Raw genomic sequence first — 20,279 nt, 5'->3', positions numbered from 1 at the left:
GTTTTGTGGTCACAGCTTTGGGAAGAACTTCAGAGAAGGAACATCACCCTCTAGAAGATATGGCATCTGAGAAATGATTCTGACTGTCAGCATAGTACAAGTGTATCTCTATTTTCTGCCTGGATCCAGTATAGTGTGTCCAAGGTCTGCAGAAAAGGAGATGATAGCAGTAGCATGCAAGCCATAGTAGTCACAGGAGAAGTAACTCTGAGAAGAGCCAGTTGCAAAGGGAAATGCCTCTACAGCCACACTTGAGAGGCTCTGGGCTCTGCACACAGAGCTATTATTCTTGTTTCCAGGTGAGTGCAGAGGTTGGAAGATGGTGTCACTTGGGTCACCACTGCTAGACACAGGCAGATGAGAACCCACCATTCTCTTGATTTTTCCTTATTACACATTCCAGAGTGCACCTAGAGCCTAAGTCCTCAGGCCCTCCAATGGCGGGCTGCTGTCTCATTAGTTCACTCTCAGGTACAGTCTGGGATGCTCTTAGGAGATAGAAAGGCGAGGGTATAAGATGGACAGAGAAGGGGAGCAGGGGGATGCTGGAGGAGGACAGAGGAGGGCTCACCATGCACATTGAGAATGTAGTAGGCCTTGTAGCTGCCCATGTTGCTGGTGGCTGTGCAGCCATAGGTGCCGCTGTCACTCTTGTTGAGGAAGGGAAAGATCAGGGCACTCTCCTGGGTCATCTTTAGGGGTGGCACACTGCCCTCCTTCTCCCATAGGTACTGCTGGGGGCTGTGGAGGCAGAGAAATCAGAAGTGTTCAGGAGAGAGTAGGTCAGGGAGTTAAAGGGAGACAAAAATAACTGGGAGTAGGGAAGTCAAAGAATGTTTGATGAAGGCTCGAGAAGTTATAGGGGCCAGAAACACTGAGCTGCTCAGAGATAGGGGGAGGGTGCTCTCTTGGGGATCGATCTGCGGACGAGGGAGATTTCCTAACTTGTATCTTACTGTAACTTGGTTCCTTATGGGAACCTCAGGTGCCCAGCCAGAGAGTGGCACCTCCCCACTTCCATTGCTTTGCGGAGAAACCATCAGAGGATCGAAGTTGTTAGACAGCGTCAGGGAAAATGAGAGGCTCGGACAGTAGAAAAGGAGATGGGAAGACTCTAGGTGAAGATCACAGTCTGAGAGTATGGAGGGGTTATCAGAGACCGGGAAATGGATCTTCTTACACGGGATTGCCACGACCCTCACAGTGTAGCAACAGCTTCTGGCCCTCGCGGGGTTTCGGAGGGTCTGGCCTAATCTCCGCTGTCGGTGTGTCTGTGGAGAAGGAAATGGCATCAATGAAAACTCTCACACTGTTTAGGAGATCGTCTCAATCCCAAAACCAGCCAGCTACGCACTACAGCTTCTACCCCTGAATGCCTCAGAAGCCCAAGAGGCTGTGAACAAGACCTTCGTCCCCACCTTCGTGAGCAAAGATCGCTATTGCCACTGAATGTGTGATGGACTTGTTCTGCAACCTCGTGGAGGGAGGATTCCAGAAGTTCTGTCCTTGGTGGAGACCCAAAGGATGTCTTAGAGAGCTGAGAAGGGGGTCACTGGTTCCTCTGTGCCTAGCACACTGCCTAGCACATAAATGGGACTTAATACATATTTTTGACAGAACGGATAAACTTGAACTTGACCATTTATGAGCTCACAACCTCTCAATCCTCTCTGCTCTGCAAGGGAGTGTAAACTGGAAGCAATGCTTGATTGCAATGCTTTGGTGGTCAGACCAAAAATGAAGTGAGAGCTTTGAAACAGCAAGAGATGGGGGCCATATTTTGGCTGCAAAAAGGCACTGACACAATATAGATGGGCCCTGCGAAGGAAGAATGGCATCTGCCACTGACGCCAAAGGGCTGCTTAGGAGGCTGGGTCCAGATGGCCGGGTAGAACAATACAACCAGATGCTGGTTTAGAACAACAGATAAAGAGGCCAAGCTTCCCCTAAGGATAGAGCCAACCTTAACAACCAGTTAATGAACATGTTTCAGTCAAATCAAACAGGACAAAGAGAATCAGGCCAGGTGAGAGAATGGGTGTTCTGGGGCCCCACAGCCATAAAAACCTCTAGCACGGTGCCTGGAGAATAGCATTTGTTGACTGACTGCCGATCACAGTTGGGCCAAAAGGGCCCTGGAGAGTAATTGCCAGATGGTCTGGTACCTAACAGAGAAGTCTTTGAGACTCAGATGGGAGTGCCTTCTTTAGCTCTGGCCAGGGACCGGGCCCAGGGGAAGGAGCCCAGGCCAGGGCCTCACACTCGTAACTAATAATCAGAGAAACACCTTATAGCAATATAGAACTTTGAAGCTTACAAAGTTCTTTCATACATATTGTTTCATTTATCCTCACAAAAATTCAGTGAAGTAAGCAGGAGCCACTAAGAGACGAAATGCTTTGGTGAAAGTTAACATAGTCCGTAAGCAGCGGCACTTGAGCTGGAATTCAGGTTGTCTGCTTCCAGATGGAGAGTCTGCTAAACGGAAAGTGAAGCCACCCCAAACCTACCTCACGTTTAAGTTTCTGCGATGTGTCTAGCAATTGATTTAAATAGCACTGAGGTCAGGCCTGGATCTTCCGTAAGAAAGAGATTAAGTGTTTTAGTTATTTTAGAAGAACGCCAGCCTGTAGATAAGTTAGGACAAGAAATGCATTATTTTATCACTCATTATCTTCTACCTTTGTACTTTATTTTCTTTTTCCCTTGGTTTCTCCACTCCAAAAAATTCTTTTTGAAAATTTCCAAATTTCCTCAGGTGAGGAGGGAAGTTTCCTGTCCGTACTCAAGGCAGATTCCATAGAGGGACGAGGATCCTTGGAAAAGTTAGGAGTAGTGATCATGACAGTGGCCATTTCAGGTTAGAATCTCAAGAAAAATCATAGGGCTAGGGCAGATAGGGGAGTACTGTAGAGAAGGATCTGGGAATAATGACGCCAGAGAGGTTGTGTTTTCCTACCACCTATTTTTTTTTGAAATCGCAGTATGTTAGACCCGGAAGAAGCCTTAGTGATCCCCATGTTCATCTTCTCATTTAGCAAATAATCAAGGTCAGTGGGATAAAGTAATTTTCTTAACAACACACAGCTAACAAGTGGTGGAGGGCAGACTAGAACCTGCATCTTCTGACTTCTGATTTGCTACAGTTACGACTACAATTTACAATCTAGGTGCAAAACACTGGCCTAGCCCAGGAGTTGGTACACTTACTTGCTGGGCTGAATCCTGCCAGCTACACGTTTCTGTAAATAAAGTTTTATCAGAACATGGCCATGTTCATTTGTTTACATATTGTCTATGGCTACTTTTCTGCAGCAACAGCCGAGTTAAGTAGTTGAGAGACCATAGGGCCCTCAAAGCCTAAAATGTTTGCTGTTGGGCCCTTTACAGAGAAAAATTGCTAACCCTGGGCCTAGTCCTGTCACCTCTTGTCTTGTTTTTTTAACCTATTCACTTATCTGTGCCTGTTGTTTCATATACAGTCACTGGCACTTTCCTTTTCCCCACTCCGCATCTCATACCTGATCCTTCTTCACCCACAAGCCCAGGACATACATAATACTTCGATGCGTTGAGAGGTGGATCTGTCAGCTCCCTTTAGAGATTCATGGTTCACAGAGCATATGATGTCTGCTCCGTCATCCTCCCGGGTAACCTGGAATGTCACTGAGCTGCTCACGGTGAAAGTTTTACCATTGGGATCTTCCTGTATTCGGGTTGGTTCCCCTAGAGTGCAGAAACAGACACATGCACATACACATAGACACAGAGTGAGCCCTAACATACAGATATTGTGTGGGCCCCACTGTAGACATACAGATGGTGAGTCTCAACTTAGACAAACTTAGAAAGTTGTGAAATGGATATGTACACACAAGGAGAATGTAGGCCTTAACACAGATATACACACACACGTAAGTGTACACAGAATATCTGTCATTTCCCCTTTCTCCTTTTACACCATGCCTTATGTGCATATACAAAGACGTATGGACACGTACCCCTCTGTCTCCCTCTCTCCTCCTTGACCCGGTACCACCTCCTCCCTTTACCCCAAGGTAGGAGGAACTTACCATGGAGGTCTTGGTCACCCTTCCTCCAGGTGAGCTGAGCTGCAGGTTTGCTCCCAGAAGACTGACAGCTCAGGGTGGTTGTCTCCTTTTCCCGTAATGATGACTTGTAGCCACTGATTACGGGTTTCTGTGGGATTCCTGCCATGGAAAGGGGATGGCCAGGATAGGAAGGAGAGGCACCATGAGGTCACACCTCAGCTCTCCCTGCTGAGATGACCTCTCTGGGGTGAGGATACCCAGTTTTATGATGGGTAGAAGACTAGGGAAATCATCTTTCTCTTTGGTCTCCTCCCTGAGGACCAGGAGGGAAGACCTGGGGAAAGGAGGTATGGTAGTGGGAGCTATACCCTACCTGAGACACTATACCCTACAGCACAAATGAGTGGCCACAGAAGTAGTATGAGGCTCAGGGAAGCAAAAAAGGAAATTGAAATATAGGATCAAGATGAGAGCATGTAAGCAATTGGGATACTCATCTTGGAAATGGTAATCATACATTGCATGCACTTCTCATGTTTCCATCTTACAATCTTGGGAGGTGGGTGGAATAGACATTATCATCCTCTGTCACAGGTTAGGAAATTCAGGCTCAAAGAGAGTAAGAGATTTGTCCCAGAGCAAACAGTAAGTAGAGAATAAAGGATTAGAATCCAGTATTCTTTGCATTTCATTCCATTACAAAGGAAATACAGGCTGAACTTTCCAAAATGTTTGGAGACTTGCCTGGCTTTAGGGTGCTTCAGGGCCCCACCTAGGGAGATTTGCTTGCAAGGAAGCATGCTGCGGAGACACTGGGGTTTGGGAGCCTCACCAAGTACAGTGACGAGGGACTTGGCTGTTCTCACGGGCATAGTGAAGATGGAGCAGGTGTACTCGCCCTCGTCCGCCAGGGCCACGTTGCTGATGCTGATGCTGAGCTCATGGGGAGTAGATTTAACCAGCTGAATTCGATTATCTCGAAGGGCTGGGGAAATCGGGAGAATCAGAAGCAAAGCTTTTACTGGAACCTTACATGTTTTATCTTCCAATCCCAGGCCAACTTCTTTGGGAGAAGGGGTCTAGTGTGGCTTGGGGTGGGGGAAAAAACTGCTCCTGGGTTTGAGCAGTCTTTAGGTTATTCAGTCACTTTCCTGGGCCATTGGGCACAGTAGCCTCGGAGAAACTCGGAAAAGTAGGTTTTGGATCTTGTGGGCTTCCTTGTGAGACATATGAGGCAATGCTGACATCAGCTATCTCTTAGGGTTCCTTTGAGGTGAATCACTCCAGGACCCTATAAGACCATGTGTGGCCTAGGTCTTACTGAAGCCATGTAATACTGAAGTTTCTCTTGAATGAGTTGAGAAGCCCATGGCTTGTTGCTTCCTCAAATAGCATACCTTCACATATCTCAGCCTCTGGACTACAGGGACATTTCCCCTCAGGCTCTTCAGTCCCCTTCCTAAGCCCATGGTTCCTAAGGACAGAGATAACTCATGGAACACTACCTCTCTTCTCCCCAAAGTAGAGAGTCTGCTGGGCAGGGTTGGACCACTGCAGGGATGAGTCCTCATGGTCTTTCACTTGGCACTTGAGCACCACGGTGCCACCAGCCACCACTGTCTCGTCCGATGTCCAGGGCTGACTGTCTGCAGGAGTAGAATAGGGTTAATTTCCTGAGGAAGCCCTGGCTCCTCCACCCATTTCTGGGCCAAAGTCCACCTCATCTAATTCAGACCATCCAAGGCCCAGGTGTCTGTCTCGTGGGGGAAGGAATAGAGGTGGTGGAGGGGGAAGGGAAGGGGGGGGCAGACCTTATTTCCTCTTGCTTTGAAAACACAGAAAAACAGTCACTTGCTGAATGAACTGACAGGGCCACAAACATTTAGAGGAATAAAGGCACCCCAAATCTCCACAGACCACTCCACATGTATCTTTTCTGATGCGTTCTACCATTCAGCTTTGAAAACACACATACGCATCTGTGGTTCTAAGTTTCGCCTTCCTGACACCACCTGTGCAGAAGAGCAAGAACAGGAGAAGTGGTTGTGACTAATAATCCTGCAACTAAAAGTGAGGGAAAGGCTGAGCGAGCCCTCGGGTTGTACATTCATTTACACAAGAGGTAGCTATACAACTGCAAAACAAACAAAAAAGATAAAAAGTAAAACTTGAAACATTTTGACATAAACTTTTCAATTCCTCCAACAATAACTTCCCTTCAGTCATCAATTCCCTTAACATATTCCTTTTGGGATTAGTACTACCCGCCTCCCACCACCCAAACCCAAATCACCATCCTGATGTTATTTTAAAGAGTAAAGGATTAAAGTTTTCCCTTCAGTGTGATGGAAATATGTTTTCTAACTCCTCTCCTTAGTCAAGTTACACAAACAAACAAAAAGGAGTAATAAGGTGTCATATGGATGAGCCATTTGAATCCCAAATATGCCTTCCAGTTAGGCCTAGCTGTGAGCCCCTCAGACTGTGTCATTCTTGCTTCCTCCACCCTATATTGGTCCATGTTCCCACAGCATGGATTCTGATTCCCAGTATTGATTCCCTCATCTTCAGGACTGACTTTCTGTGACCCAATAGCACTTACTTCCACAGAACTAAAATAAACAACACCTTCCAGCTCTGAGTCTGAAACTTCCATAAAATTTCTTCTATGGTGCTAAATTACTTAACCAGCATTGTTTATCTCTGAATAGGACACCAAGAAACTTATTTCTTACATTCCCTAACTGAGTAATTTAAAACAATCCCCATGCTCCCTACAGCACTGAACTTACCCCTGCCCTGTCTTCTTATTCCTTTCTTTCTTGGTCACCAGAGCTCCATTTTCAAGAAACATACAATGAGCGCTCCTAGCAGAGAAGGGGCCCGGAAGAGGGAAGGTAGTATGTGCTGGAGTTGACACCAAGCACCAGTGCTTCAGGATGGCTGCCTCTGAATTGGAGCACAAAGCCTGGCTGCTAGTTTTAGTGTTTAGAATCACAAAAATTAGACCTGAGGGGGATCTTAGCGATCATGGAATCCAATTCCCTCAATTTACAGATGTAGACAATGAGGCAATGGAGGTGAAGTGATTGCCTAAGATCATTCTACTAATCAGTGATTCTAGTTAGGACTAGAACTCCTTTCTTCTGACTCTCAATGCAGTGTCCTTCTCATTGGAATGCTCCTCAAGTAATCATCTAACTTGAGAATTGGAACTATGATTTTGAGATTAGTGAGCCAGAGACTAAGCTGGCTGAGTCAATTTGGAAGCGATATAGTCTGTATATATCTCAACAAAAGACTCGGGAAACCTTTTATTTACTGCTAGCCACATACCAATTTTTGACTTGTAATCCCGTTGTCCCGGTTCCTTTTGAAGAATTCTACCTCGATTGTGTCTTTCCAGAACCTCTTTATTCTGAGTAATACACTCCTCCTGGAATCATTTTATTTTTGGAAAAAGGTGTAGGGGATACAGAGGTCTGTGTACTGGAGTAAGGGAAGAAGAAGTAGGTGCCAGAGAAGTTTGTGTGGAACTAAGAACTACAACGTCGGATGGAAGGAGAAAGAGTGCGTGGTAATGAGGGGAGTGAGAACATGGGGTGGAGGTGACATGAGTGGGAGATGATGTGAGGATGGTTGAGGGAACTGAGGGACATTGAGATGAGGGGCCTGGATTCTCACCTTGACTGGCCAGCATGTCAGGGCTGCTCCAGACTGTGGAGCTGATGGCCTCGTCGAGTGAAGCCAGAGTTCCCAGCTCCAAATCCTGCTCCTGCCAGTAGCCTGGGGAGAGAATCTCCATCAAGGATGAGCCCTGCATACATGCTGCTTCAGTTTGGGATCTATACTTTCATTGTTGGGGATGGGGGAGAAGCTAGGCCCCTATGAAAAGCAGGCTCACCAGGATACCTGAGAGAAGGTGGGTTTCTCACAAAGGGGAGAGATTAACCAGAGTCCTGAAAAAGGAAGTGAGCTCCTCCTCCGAAAGGGTGAATTAAAGGAGGATGCTAAGTTTATCAGTAGATCATATATTAGAGCCAAAAGAGATCTTAGAGATCATCCAGTCCAGTTCTCCCACTTCACAGATGGGGACAGTGAAGCCCACAAAGGTTAAAAGTGACTTGGTGAAAGTCACTACAGAAAAATGAAAGATAACCAGAATTTTCACTACTTATCCAGGATTCTTTCCGCTACACCGTATTATCTACTAAAATAACAACAGGTTTAATAACTAGAAATTTCACACTTAATCCTTTTAATAAACCTGTTAAGTACGCTGGTATTATCACTCCCACTTTGCAGAGTGGAAACAGAATGAAGTGACTTGCCCAAAGTCATACAAAAAGAAGAGCACAGACTGGAAATTAAATGCCCGATTTCAATTCCAATGTTTTATTTATTTCAAGGTAAGACCCCTACCATTGAAGACACAGACAGCAGTTAGGGCTGAAAGTTGCCCCACGTCTTCCCAGATTGTTGCCTTCTATCGAGGGCTTAAATTCTCAAGTTTTCCTCTCCACCCTCAGTCCCACTGCCCACTTGATAGCACTGACTCTACCCCCTCCTCTGGCACAACAAACCCCCAATGCCTGAGTCACTGCCTCCTTCCTAGCAGGTAGCCCCTGACCTCTTTTGTGAATTACTGGAGAGTGTCAACGGCCTATTTCTCCAACTCAACCTGAAGAGGCGGAGGGACAAAGAAACCGGCCCGCGAATCTTTTCAGGGTCTCCCGCCGTAAGCCCAGAAGTAGCCAATCACGTGCGCAAAACTCAGTGAGGTCATCGGCTGCTGAGCAGAGTCCGGAGCTGCTACACATCCGCCCCGGAGTCCCGGCAGAACTTGGTCAGTCGTCCCAGCGCGCTTGCTGGAGAGCCAGCACGGATAGGCGAGTAGGAGAGGAAAGAACGAGAAGGGGGCGCTGGGACCGAGGGCCAGGGGAGGGGAGGGGTGCGAGACTAAAAAGAGAAGTGGGACATGGGTTTAGAGTCCGTGGAGAAGAAAGGGGACAGGACGAGAGAGAATTACCAAATCAGAAGAAAAGGGGAGAAGGGAGAGGGGAGAGGGAAGGAGAGAGAGGGAGGAAGGAGCGGGAGTCAGAGAGCCCCAGCGTCGTCGGGATAGGGCTCTAAGAGATAGCTTCAGAGGTTCACCGGCCTCCATGGAGACGCCTCTCCTCCCCTCTTCCTCATAGACAACTTCCAGGAGATTTGAGAAATTACTCTGTTCTCAAACAGGAGAAGCGCTAATGCCCAAAGGGGAGAGGGAGTAAAGCAGAGAAAACAGGAACTCTGTAACAGGTAAAGAGAAGTAGGCAGGAAAGGGGACAAGGAAAGTGTTGAAAAGAGGCTAGAAAGATCTGGATGGGAGAAGGAAAGGGGGCCAGGGAGAGGACAAGGGCTCTCAAATCCAGCAGAGACTCTCCCTGGGGGCCAGGCCCTCACCCTGCTGCCTTCTGTGGATGTCAAGGATGGTAGCAACCTGAAGTTGGTGAGTGTTTCCCATTATTTCCCAGGTTGTGTGTTTGTGGGTGCTTCAACACACAATAGCATGCCAGATTGGTTGTGCTAAAGCTTGGAAGGGTGGAGGGACAGGGAGAAGCCAGAGAGGGGTCAGTCCCACAGTACTGGTACCCAGTGCACAAAGTAAGCTCTATAGGCCTTTGCTCAAATGAATGGAGAAATTAGCCATCTCATACCTTGCCATAGAACTCTCAGTTTGCAGAATGGATTTTCAACCTGACTTCATTTAATGTCAAAACAAGCCTGAGAGGTAGGCAGCCAGATGGAATCGCTTCCTAGAGACGAGGTTTAGAGGTTCCAGTGACTTTCCTAAAGGCACACAAATAGCACACCTCTCAAGAATCCTCTTTCTGTCTCTGGTGGTGCTCTCAAGGCTTTTTCAATGGCTCCTATTTCCTATAGCATTTCAGCCCATTGTGTTGCAATTTATTTGTTTAGTTATCAGTTTCCTCATCTAAACTTGGAGTTGGTTAAGAGCAGGGGCCTTACCTTATTCATCTTTGTATCTTTAGCACTTGGCCCATAGTGGGCTCTCAGTACATTTAATTGGCTCTGGCAATTCATTCAGTCACAATTGGCACTGTGCTATGTCTATTCTTAATCAGGCAGAGCAGGCATTCTGTCCAACAGCATGAATTCAGTCTTCACTCTCCTGCTCCTTCTTTCATCTGTGCTTTTCTCTGCATTCTCCTCAGTTGCTTTTCTCCTGGCTTATATTCCTTTCATCCCTCCCTTCCTCCTGCATTTTGCTGGCATTTTTTTTTTTTCTGTATAGGATGAATAAGTGAAATGATGATGTAGGTCATTCAAACCAAACTGAATTGTTCAGACAAGGGGGCTTATAAGTAAACAAATAATCTCCAATAAATGGCATATTTGGGATATACTTGATACATTGTCTCTGTCGGTTTACAGGGAACTCACCCTGGATTGTAGTGTTTTAAGAAACTGATGAAGAGGTAGCTGGGTTTTTTTTTTTTTTCCACTGGGGGTGACAGTTCTCCCTCTAATTCTGGAAAGTACTTATGATCTCATGTGCCCTCTTGAGAGCTGTCTGTTAATATGCCTGAAAGTTTTCTTGCTGTTTTTACAAAATTGTACACCTGTAATGATAAATTCTGAATGGCTACTCCCCTGGGAGTGAATGAGTGATGATAATGCTATCCACAGAAATATGGATAAGTCGCAGAAATTAAAACCTGGGTGGTGAAAGGCTTGTGCCTTCTTTGGATTTAGATTGTGCCAATCATTTATGGCGTCAGCATAAATCCCCTCAATGGATTCAGACTGGAAAATAAAACTTAAAGAGTTCTCAGAAAGGGCGGCTTGGACTCTGAAGTGGATGGAAATCTGGTAAACTTTGCTTAGGCAGGGTCTTTGGAGGGAAATGCAGACATTTGGACTACAAGACCATTAGTGAAGGGAGGCCCAGGCTGCTCACATAGAAAAACAGATGAAGAGAGCTCTGGCCATATGGGTCATATTGTTTCCCTGCTTAGAAACCTTCGCTGACTTCCCATTGTCTGCAGATAATATCCGGATTTGTTAGCCTGGCCTTCAGGATCCTGTACCGTCTGATGCTAATTTGCTTTGTCTTTTCTTTACTTCACTCACTCCATCTCCCAGATGCATGATGCTATTTGGAATTCTTTCTATAAACCCTTTGCTTCCCTGCATACATTCCTTTTCCTACAATAACTCTGTTGATAATGCCCTTCACCCATCTTCACACATCTAAGCCCTATCCATCCATAAAGCCTATTTTTTGTGGCATCTCCTTCAAGAAGTCTTCCCTGATTGCCCCAAATGGAAAGAATTTCTCATTTCTCTGAGTTACAACACTTTATTTGCTTTTCTTAAATTACACATCACTCTGTACTTTGTACTGCAAGTTTGGCTTCCCTCCTAAATTATAAAGAGTCCTCGGTAAGGTTGATATCTGATTCATCTTTGTATCCAGTCTGGCCCTAATACAACATATTACACATAGAAGGTGCTTAATAAATATTTATTTAATAAATGAATCAAAGATGCTGAGCGTCTTCTATTGTGAGAACGAGGCCCAGCATCTGCCAGTGAAGAGGAAATAGCAAACTAAACAGGATAAGAAGATAGCCCAAGGAAGAGGGTAGACCAGCCAGAGGCTGAAGCTCTATAAGTCTGCAAGATGGTGGGAATCGATATTTATCAATCACCGTCTGTGTGTCAAGAAGTTAGGTGCTCTTTACTCATTATTCCAGAACTACCCCTTTAATAGGTATTATTATGCACACGTTAAGGATGAGTTAACTAAGACTCAGAGAAGTTAAGTAACTCGCCTGTATGATGGATCCAATAAGTGTTGGGATGAGACAGCCTTTAAATTTAGATATCCCTGACCACAAAGCCCAGACTTTCTGCATGTCCTCACTACACTGCCTTCTTCTGCAGAAGCGTGTTTTTCGTGTGTGGGGTGGTGGAGCAGGAGTTATAATGAGAAAGGTTTGCTTTTGCGTTGCTGGCCAGAGGTGGTTCACCTAAACAATATTCACAACACTCATCTGCAATATGATAAAAAAATAACAGTGTAGCAAGTTGGAAATGGGTGCTTGTGATAGTGATGGTGGTGGGATTTGTACCCATTGGATTACATTTTTAGTTGGATTTCTTAATATGTCTTCATCTGTACCTTTGGGGGCTATTTCACGTACCCCTAAGAGCCTTACAATGTGAGACTCTTCAGTTAACCAAGCAACAGACGTGTCCAGTTAAAACTAGTGGAATCCCCTCATGTTTTCACAGCACTCTAGCACTAGGCTAACAACTAAAAGATTATCTTCTTGTTTGCCCTCAACTGCCTCGGGGGTTTCTTAATTCTTGGTTTATTTACGCATAGGTTCCAGTATCTTTAGGATTCCCAGCATTTTAAAGGACAAAGTGGCCCTTTCACTCACTGATTTCCTTCTGATTGATTGTTCATATTAAGAGTAGCAGAGGTGGGAATTGGAGACTTCCTAATGTCCTCTATAAAGCATATGCTGGCACCTGTGATTCAGTTTTTCATTCATAGCACGGGACCTCACACATAGTAAGTGCTCAATAAATATTTATTGAATAAATAAACGAGTGACTCAAACTAATAAAAATGTATTACGTCTCCAATTTAAGTGACACTAGTAGGGAAGTCTATAAGAATGTGCCAGTATAAGCCCTGATGGCTTGATTTATGTATCTTCCCTGCCTTGTCTGTTTTGGGAATCTACAATGCATTGGCCTTAGGGCCGTGAACGGGGTCACAGGTGCACATTTGGGATGGTGTCACAAGGGGACGGTGCTCTCCCGCATGACCGCTGCTGGCCTTGCCAGTGCTTGGGTCCAGAGCCCCACTTCCAAGACTACAGAGAAAATCAGCTCCCTGAGTAGGAGTCGATGGTGATGGTGATGGTGATGATGATGATTCAGCATTTCTCTAACGCCAGAGTTAAAAATACTCTTCATCCCAGCCTACTTGTTATTCCTCACGACTACCATGACAGGTGGGTGGAGGAGTGTTATCTCCAAGGGAAAAACACTGGGGGCTGTGGCCCAGAATACTGAAGGGACCCACTTCTAGGATGGTTTACTCACACCCATTGCTAGGCCCCCTGGCCAGGTGATCTCCCTCTAATTCCTCCCTGACCTTGACTACATAGTGAATTCTGTGTGTATTGGGATCACACTCAGAAGAGAATGGCCATGGCAAAATCAGATTAGAACTTAGCCCCTGGAGCTCTTCTTTGCCCATAGCCCCATTTTTCTTTAACAGTGAATGTCTGATTCCGCATTTGGAGGAAAATGGACCAATCCCATCTGAGTCCTGATTTAGGCAAGATTTTGGGGAGTCACTTTGACCTGAGAGACTTAAGAGCTAAGAGCACAACACCCTGATCAAAAAGGACTCTGTTTATACTAAACTCTCTACAGTTGCTCTTGGGCTGCCAGGAATTATGCTGTTTCTATTGAGGTCACTGTGTCATTTCCTAATGTAAGACTTTAGGGCCTGAATGTCAAAATGTTCTCTTACTGGGGCCGGCCCAGGCGTAGTGCTTAAGTTCGCGTGCTCTGCTTCGGCAGCCTGGGGTTTGCAGATTTGGATTCCAGGCGTGGACCTACACACCACTCATCCAGCCATGTTGCGGAGGCATCCCACGTAGAAAATAGAGGAAGATTGGCACAGATGTTAGCCCAGCGACAATCTTCCCCAAGCAAAAAGAGAAAGGTTGGCAACAGATGTTAGCTCAGGGCCAACCTTCCTCACCAAAAACAAACAACAAAAAAAGTTCTCTTACTTTCTGCCCTCCGGTCTGCTCTAACTTTGTCCAGCCTCCCCTAAGTTCCCAATTCCCTAATAATCCTGATAGTACAGTGCAGCCAGACAAAAGCTGGAGCCATAAGAGATGGGCATTATTCTGTCCTCTGGGACTGTCTGTCTTTTCAGGTGTGCTTCCTCTCTTCCTTTGCTCCTCAGGGAGAGGCCTGTGTTCCTCACAGGCAGCAGGATCTCCTAAAGGATCTCCTTGCTTAGGACAGATTGCTTTAGCTCACATTCACTTCAGAACTTCAGAGCTCGGTCACACTTCAGCTGCTGCCTCCCTGATCTAGGCCCTCTCTCCAGCTCGCTGACCCCTCCACCCTCTTTCTGGCAGGGCTGCTGAGACCTTGCTCCTCCTTGTTCCCTCCCTCCGTTATTTCTGTTGCTGTCTGAGTTTTCTTCCTGGAGTCTTGTTTATCTACTTTCCTTCTGGCTCCCAGCAGCCTCTTGGGCCCAATGTCACTATTCTCCCGGCTTGGCTTTACTCTCCCAGGAGGCATCAGGATATAAATGAAAATAGATGGTAAATAGGGGTGGAGAACAGAACCTTCACTCTAAGAAGTGCTTGCTCTGCTGATTTGCCCTGTAGCTTGGTAAAGCGTGGCCAAGAAGCCCGGATTTATAGAACCAGGGATCCTGCACTGTCAGGGTTTAGGTTTGGAAGGGACTGTTCTGGGCTCAAACAGGTTTATTATTGTACGTCAGCAGACACCTTTTAGTTCCAGCCTAAGCAGGCTTTTGTTTCCTGGGCTTGGAATGGTGTGTGGCTAAGCTTTTCCAGGCTGAATGCGGAGGAGGGAATCTTTGGGGGAGTTGGCTAGTTTGCCTGTGGTGAGCGAGAGGGTGAGGTTAAAACAAAAAGCTTATCTCGGTGTTAACTCTCTTTTCACTGAAAAAAAAAAAATCCACTTATTCCAAATGTTTTCTCATATCCAAATATTTTTTAAAAAATTATCAAACTTCAATATGTCATGAATAAATATATTTTGTACATTTTCTAACATCTTGCAATCAATTTGCATGTCTGGTCATTTTCTACTGACCTCTAATGGCCAGAGAAGGTTATTCCTCAGATCTTTTTGATTCTACCAGAGGATGGAACTGATGTCCTTTCTGACCCCTATTACCGAAGTTCAGTTATTCCTCTCCTCTTTCTGTTACATGTGATTCTTCCAAAAATATTTGCTCATCTATGATTCTTAGAAGCATAGACTTTTAGAGTTGACAAGAAGCCTAAGTAGCCTCTAGTGCAAACCTCTCATTTTTTTTTAATTTTTTAATTAATTAATTTATTTTTCCCCCCAAAGCCCCAGTAGATAGTTGTATGTCATAGCTGCACATCCTTCTAGTTGCTGCATGTGGGACGCGGCCTCAGCATGGCCGGAGAAGCAGTGCGTCGGTGCGCGCCCGGGATCCGAACCCGGGCCGCCAGCAGTGAGCGCGTGCACTTAACCGGCAAGCCGCGGGGCCGGCCCCAAACCTCTCATTTTAAAGATGAAAAACCAAGGCTCAGAGAGGTTCAGGAACTTGGACATGGTCACACAGGCAGCTAGTGGGAGCTGTAGTTATAATGCTGCCTCCTGAACTCATTGTCATTTGGTAGCAGCCCTGGGGACTACCTAATTCTGAGGTTAAGTTGCCATTTAGTGTGATGCTTCCTGCTCCCCATCTCCCTATGTATTGTAGGGAGGAACCCCAGGACCCTAGGCCTCAAGGGAATTAACTCCACTGCATGCTGGGCAGGTTAGAGAGTTGGGGTGAGATGAGGAGGTGGTCCCCGACGATAGGAAGAATGGCATCTTCACAATCCTCAGGGCTTTATTGGCATATTCCAGTTCTCAGAAAAGAGGAGGCCAAGGAGCAGAAGCCACTTCCATGCCCTTAGGAGTTAAAAAGGGTAATTATGAGGACGGGCCACATGTGTGTGTGCACTAGCATTTGCATGGTGAAGCGCTGGGGAAATGCTAACCTGATTGTGAAGTGGGAGACAGACTAGAAGAGAGAAAAAAGCAGAGGAACATGTCCTATTCTTGAGCTAGAGGGGGAAAAAATCTGGAGGCAGAAGTGGGTTTGTGGTAGGCTGAGGGGGGGCCCTCAGAGACTTAGTTAAAATTCCGAGGAGCAGAGACTGGGAAGTGGGTGGCAGAGAAGGAGGTGGGGACAGCTGTTGCTTTGATTTGCTATTGAGTCAGTGTTCTCTGTGCATTAGCACTGGGAGGGAGCCCTGGGCTGGCCCCCAACAAAAACAAGCCCCTCTGTAGCCAATACTGCCTTGTAGCAAGAACTGCAATTGGGAGACAAAAAAGAAGGGGATCTGATTCCCAAAGAGGCCTGTCCTAGCCTTAGCTCCTTCCTTCTAGGACTGGGCTGTGTGCACTAGACAGGTGTCTAGGCTTCTGTACAAGGAGACTGGGAGGGGGGATGAGACAGAGCCAGGGGGATGGCTCAGTAAGAGCTTCTGGGAGAACGGGTTCTGTGCAGGGGTCTGACTCTTATCAGTTGTTTCTCAGGTAAGCCCCTAAGGCCAGGCAAAAATCACTCCAGCTGATGACAGCCCTGAGACAGTTTAGGAGTGTTCCTTTATCTCCATCTCCTCATTCCCTTCCCACCACGCTCACATACACAGAAATCAGGATGGGTGCAACCTGCGTGGGATCTGCATTCCAATGCAGTAGAGAGTCAGGAGGCCAGACTTTGTCTGAACTCTTAGATGTCCCTTGAACCAAGTGCAGGAACTTTATACCCTTTCCTTAAATTTTTCTTGCTGTTTTCAAACGTATGCAGTAGAACTGGGAAAAAATCCCCCATCTTAGGAAAGTACTTGGGAAAAGAAACATAAAAGAGTCAGTGTGGAGTAAATGAAAGCAGAATTCAGTTTAGCTCATTGGAAAATATGTTTAGCTATGGGAAACCAGGGACTGGGAATGGGCAAGAAAGCCCAGGGACATGGGGGAGAAAGAGAGAATAGATTCCCGAAGGATGAAAAATGTGAGCCCAAGTTCCAGAGCCTTGCTCCCGCACTCCAGAGCCTCAATACCTATTTGAGTGCAGGGACGAATTCCCTTCCTCAACAGGCTCTGTGTTATTCTCCTTTGCTCTTTATGTTGTACTTTAGATATTTCAGGCTGGTGGCTTAGTGTAATGCGATAACAATGCTGTGAAAAAGTTTAAGTTGATGGAAGTCAGGCAAGAAAGCATTCATCTCTGCTGGTTCTGATTTTACTGACTTGGTCAACTGTTTCCCTTCACTAGGTGACCAGAATCAGGGTGTGGGTGACAGGCTCAGGGCAGAGGTTAGGAGCAGTACATGCAGAAAAATGTGTTCTGCTCCAGACACCCAACACTTCTCCAGCTTCCCCTCTCCCCAATCCTAACTGAGATCTAGTCTCTTCCCTTGTCTTTTCTCCCTTAAAAAATGTATTTTTCATAGAGTGGCACATTGTTCAATTAGCCTTACTTTGTGCCTTTCTGGGAATTTAATTCTTCTATGAAACAGACACATTCCTCTAAGTCTACAAACATCACAGTTCCCAAAATGGCAAATAATACTGTCCTATCCCAAAGATGTCCTCCTCTCTTCTTAAACCATCATCGAGGGTCTCTCCTGTGATGCAGGTGTACACTCGTTTTTTGTTTCCCAAGATGCATATATATTCCAGCCTGGTTACCCTCTTTCTCTGCTTCAGCGTGTATCCCTCCACACAACCACACACACGACATACTACAGTTTTCACTATTCATTTGCCTGTTTTAATTTTTTCGGACATAAACGCATAGCTTTTCTTATGACCCAGATACAGAGCCCTTTTCACAATTCCATTATTAATCAGAACTCCTTACTTCCAGAAAACCATATGGCTTAAATTCAGAGATTCTCCCCAAACCAGAATTCAGGCTCTCTCTTCTGCTCATACTCCCCAGGAGAGGGCCAGAATCCTCTCCTCCCCAGGGCTGAGGCTCAGTCCATCTGTCACTGCCATCGGACTCCAGGGCTTGGAAACCAGAAAAGAGTTGGCATAAAGCAGCAGTTGAGGATAAATGAGAATATGTGAGGCCCAGAGGCTTAGTGATGGTGGTTTTTATATTTGTTTGAGATTATAGGGTAGAGATTCAGGGAGGAAACATATAATATGTGTTTTGAACGATTTAATCCCCAAGAACTAGAGTAAGAACAAGGAAAAATGAGTGAGTACAGTTGTCCCACTGTCATTTCTGCATTTGCTGGGGGACAAATGGTTAGTAGCAGATGGTAAAACTGGCCCCTCATTTTATAATAAGGAAAGAACTTGGCCCCGGTCTCTTCAAAGGCTGACCTAGGCTATGCTAAGTCTCAAGTTACTTGTCTTCGATGTATTTATTAGAGTCTTGCTGGATTTCCAAGAAGTGCCAGGTATTTAAGTCTGAGACTCCATAAACCAGTTCACCTTCTGGAGCTTTTTACCCTGTCTGAGGCTTTGGCTGGAATTCTAGAATCAGAATTGGAAGCAAAGAGCCAGGGCATAGAAGAAGAAAACTAAGCGTATGAAGCCAGGATCTGCAGATTCTCAGTGGAACCTGGAATTGGAAGTACTAGTTCTCCATTCTACCTTGCCAGTACCTGGGACTGTATGAAGAAAGGGGAGAGCTAAGTCATAGTTAGCTTAGACGTGAATGGCTGAGATATCAGCCTTCATTTCTTTTTTTTTTTTTCCCTAGGGAAAGGTGATGCATCTGACCTTCCTGACCCTGAACTGAAAGTAAATGAGCCAAAGGTGCTTATAATTAGCAACCAATACACAATTAGTGTAGGTCTAACTAGGGCAAGGAGAAATAAATTGGTAGAGAGGACAACATTTTAGTTCTTTCTATTATTTAGCTTTCTTCTCATTCTCCTGGAGACCTCTAGGAGAAAGATGGAGAGAGATGAGATGGTTAAAGAATCCCAGAGGTAAGAGCTCACATAGAAGAATGATACACATATTAAAAAAAAATGTTGGGATCTCTGCATTAGCATCCTTTCTGAAACATGTCTGCTCTTCATGAGAACAGGAGGTTCAAGGAGATGAATAGGTGGGAGATACTCCAGCTGTTACTGTAACCCTAATTCTGTCTTCCTGAAGGCTCGCTCATGGAGATAAATCACTTCCATTACCTGTCCTTGAGGAATGAAGTTTCTCCTTGTTTCAAATGAGGAAATGGAAGAGAGGTCCTCGACATTCATTCTGGAAGCCTGCCTCCCCAAATGGACTCTGCCATAGGTCATTCATAAGTGTTTACTATTATATGAACTATTATGCAGAAAGTGACATGGAGAAATCAGCATTTAGGGGAAGAGAAGCTTGTGTAGTTCTGATATGATGAGAGGAACAGGCTGTCTAGTCTCAGACTGGCAGGGGCTGAGCATTCTCGGCTCCTTGCTTCACTTGACATCATCAGTTTATTGGCAGATACCCCAAAAGAGTATCAGAGTCCAGTTTAAAGATGCATCTCCTGAGATCTGGCCAAGGACTTGGACTCTGGGATGGGATGGTTATAGGTAAGGTCATTTAGTTCTGTACAAGATGGTTTTAAAGATGGGGGACATGAATCAGGGTTTTAATATATTTCTCTATGCCTCTCATATATTGAATTCCTCCATTATCTATTCTTATAACCCATCACTATGTATTGTCTTTGCATTTACTGCTAACATTGAGGGAAAAGGGAAAATAAGCACAGGTCAATTAGTTGGTCATCAGGCTCAGAGTGGTGTTAAGAGTTGCATGCTTATAAACTGCGTAGGACTCATTTTGCATTCCACATTTATGTGTATATGAGGTCATCATATATGAGCAATACTTTCTCAATCTAAAACATGACAATTTGTAGTTCTGTTTTAAATCTGTAAATCCATATATGGCAAAACATCCAGTTCTTTTGAGGCCATTTGAGGTCACTCTAGGCCCTAGTCTCCTGAGCATTTCAAACAACACTTCTTTTCAACTTCAGAATTACTTGGTCTTTCTGTACTCTTCCTACAGTTGATTAGATGCTTGTGAGGACTCTCCAGATCTATATCTCAGGTTTTATTCCCTTCTTCCTGGTGGGGCAGGTTAGGGATCATAGCCAAGATCATGTATACCTTTGTGGTGGGGGGAGGGAGATTCCAACCCTGTTCTGAGGGCTGTGCTGTGGAGAGTAAAGAGGTTATGAAGCGTGCAGGGAGAGCAGGACCATGGAGAGCAGCAAGAAGAGCCTGGAGTGTCACCATCAGGGGCTAGCACCATGGAGAGCTCAAAGCACAGGTAGTTGGTTCTACAAAGAACAGGAGAACCAGGATCATGGGTTAAGGCAGCCAGATCTCAAGCAATCAAACTGAAAGAACAGACATCAGGGTTTCTGTTAGGATCATGTTA

At 45.5% G+C, this 20,279-nt stretch overlaps 1 protein-coding gene across 2 annotated transcripts in view; it reads right to left on the bottom strand.

Annotated features, from left to right (window-relative positions):
- Positions 1–20,279, bottom strand: part of CADM3 (cell adhesion molecule 3) — a 29,397-nt gene that overhangs the window by 3,493 nt on the left and 5,625 nt on the right. The window contains exons 2-8 of one of the 2 annotated variants that reach the window (XM_058539543.1): positions 7,737–7,838; positions 5,558–5,698; positions 4,885–5,037; positions 4,074–4,211; positions 3,556–3,726; positions 1,181–1,271; positions 572–741 (exon numbers count right to left, since the gene is read on the bottom strand). In XM_058539543.1, the coding sequence (XP_058395526.1) occupies positions 572–741; positions 1,181–1,271; positions 3,556–3,726; positions 4,074–4,211; positions 4,885–5,037; positions 5,558–5,698; positions 7,737–7,838 (966 nt within the window). The remainder of the gene's footprint in view (positions 1–571; positions 742–1,180; positions 1,272–3,555; positions 3,727–4,073; positions 4,212–4,884; positions 5,038–5,557; positions 5,699–7,736; positions 7,839–20,279) is intronic. The other variant, XM_058539544.1, reaches the window with a different exon arrangement.

This window comes from Diceros bicornis, chromosome 4 (genome assembly GCF_020826845.1).
Source record: "Diceros bicornis minor isolate mBicDic1 chromosome 4, mDicBic1.mat.cur, whole genome shotgun sequence".
Lineage (NCBI taxonomy): Eukaryota > Metazoa > Chordata > Mammalia > Perissodactyla > Rhinocerotidae > Diceros > Diceros bicornis.
Note: the sequence above shows the minus strand (reverse complement) of the source record. Positions and strands in the feature narration are given on the sequence as shown.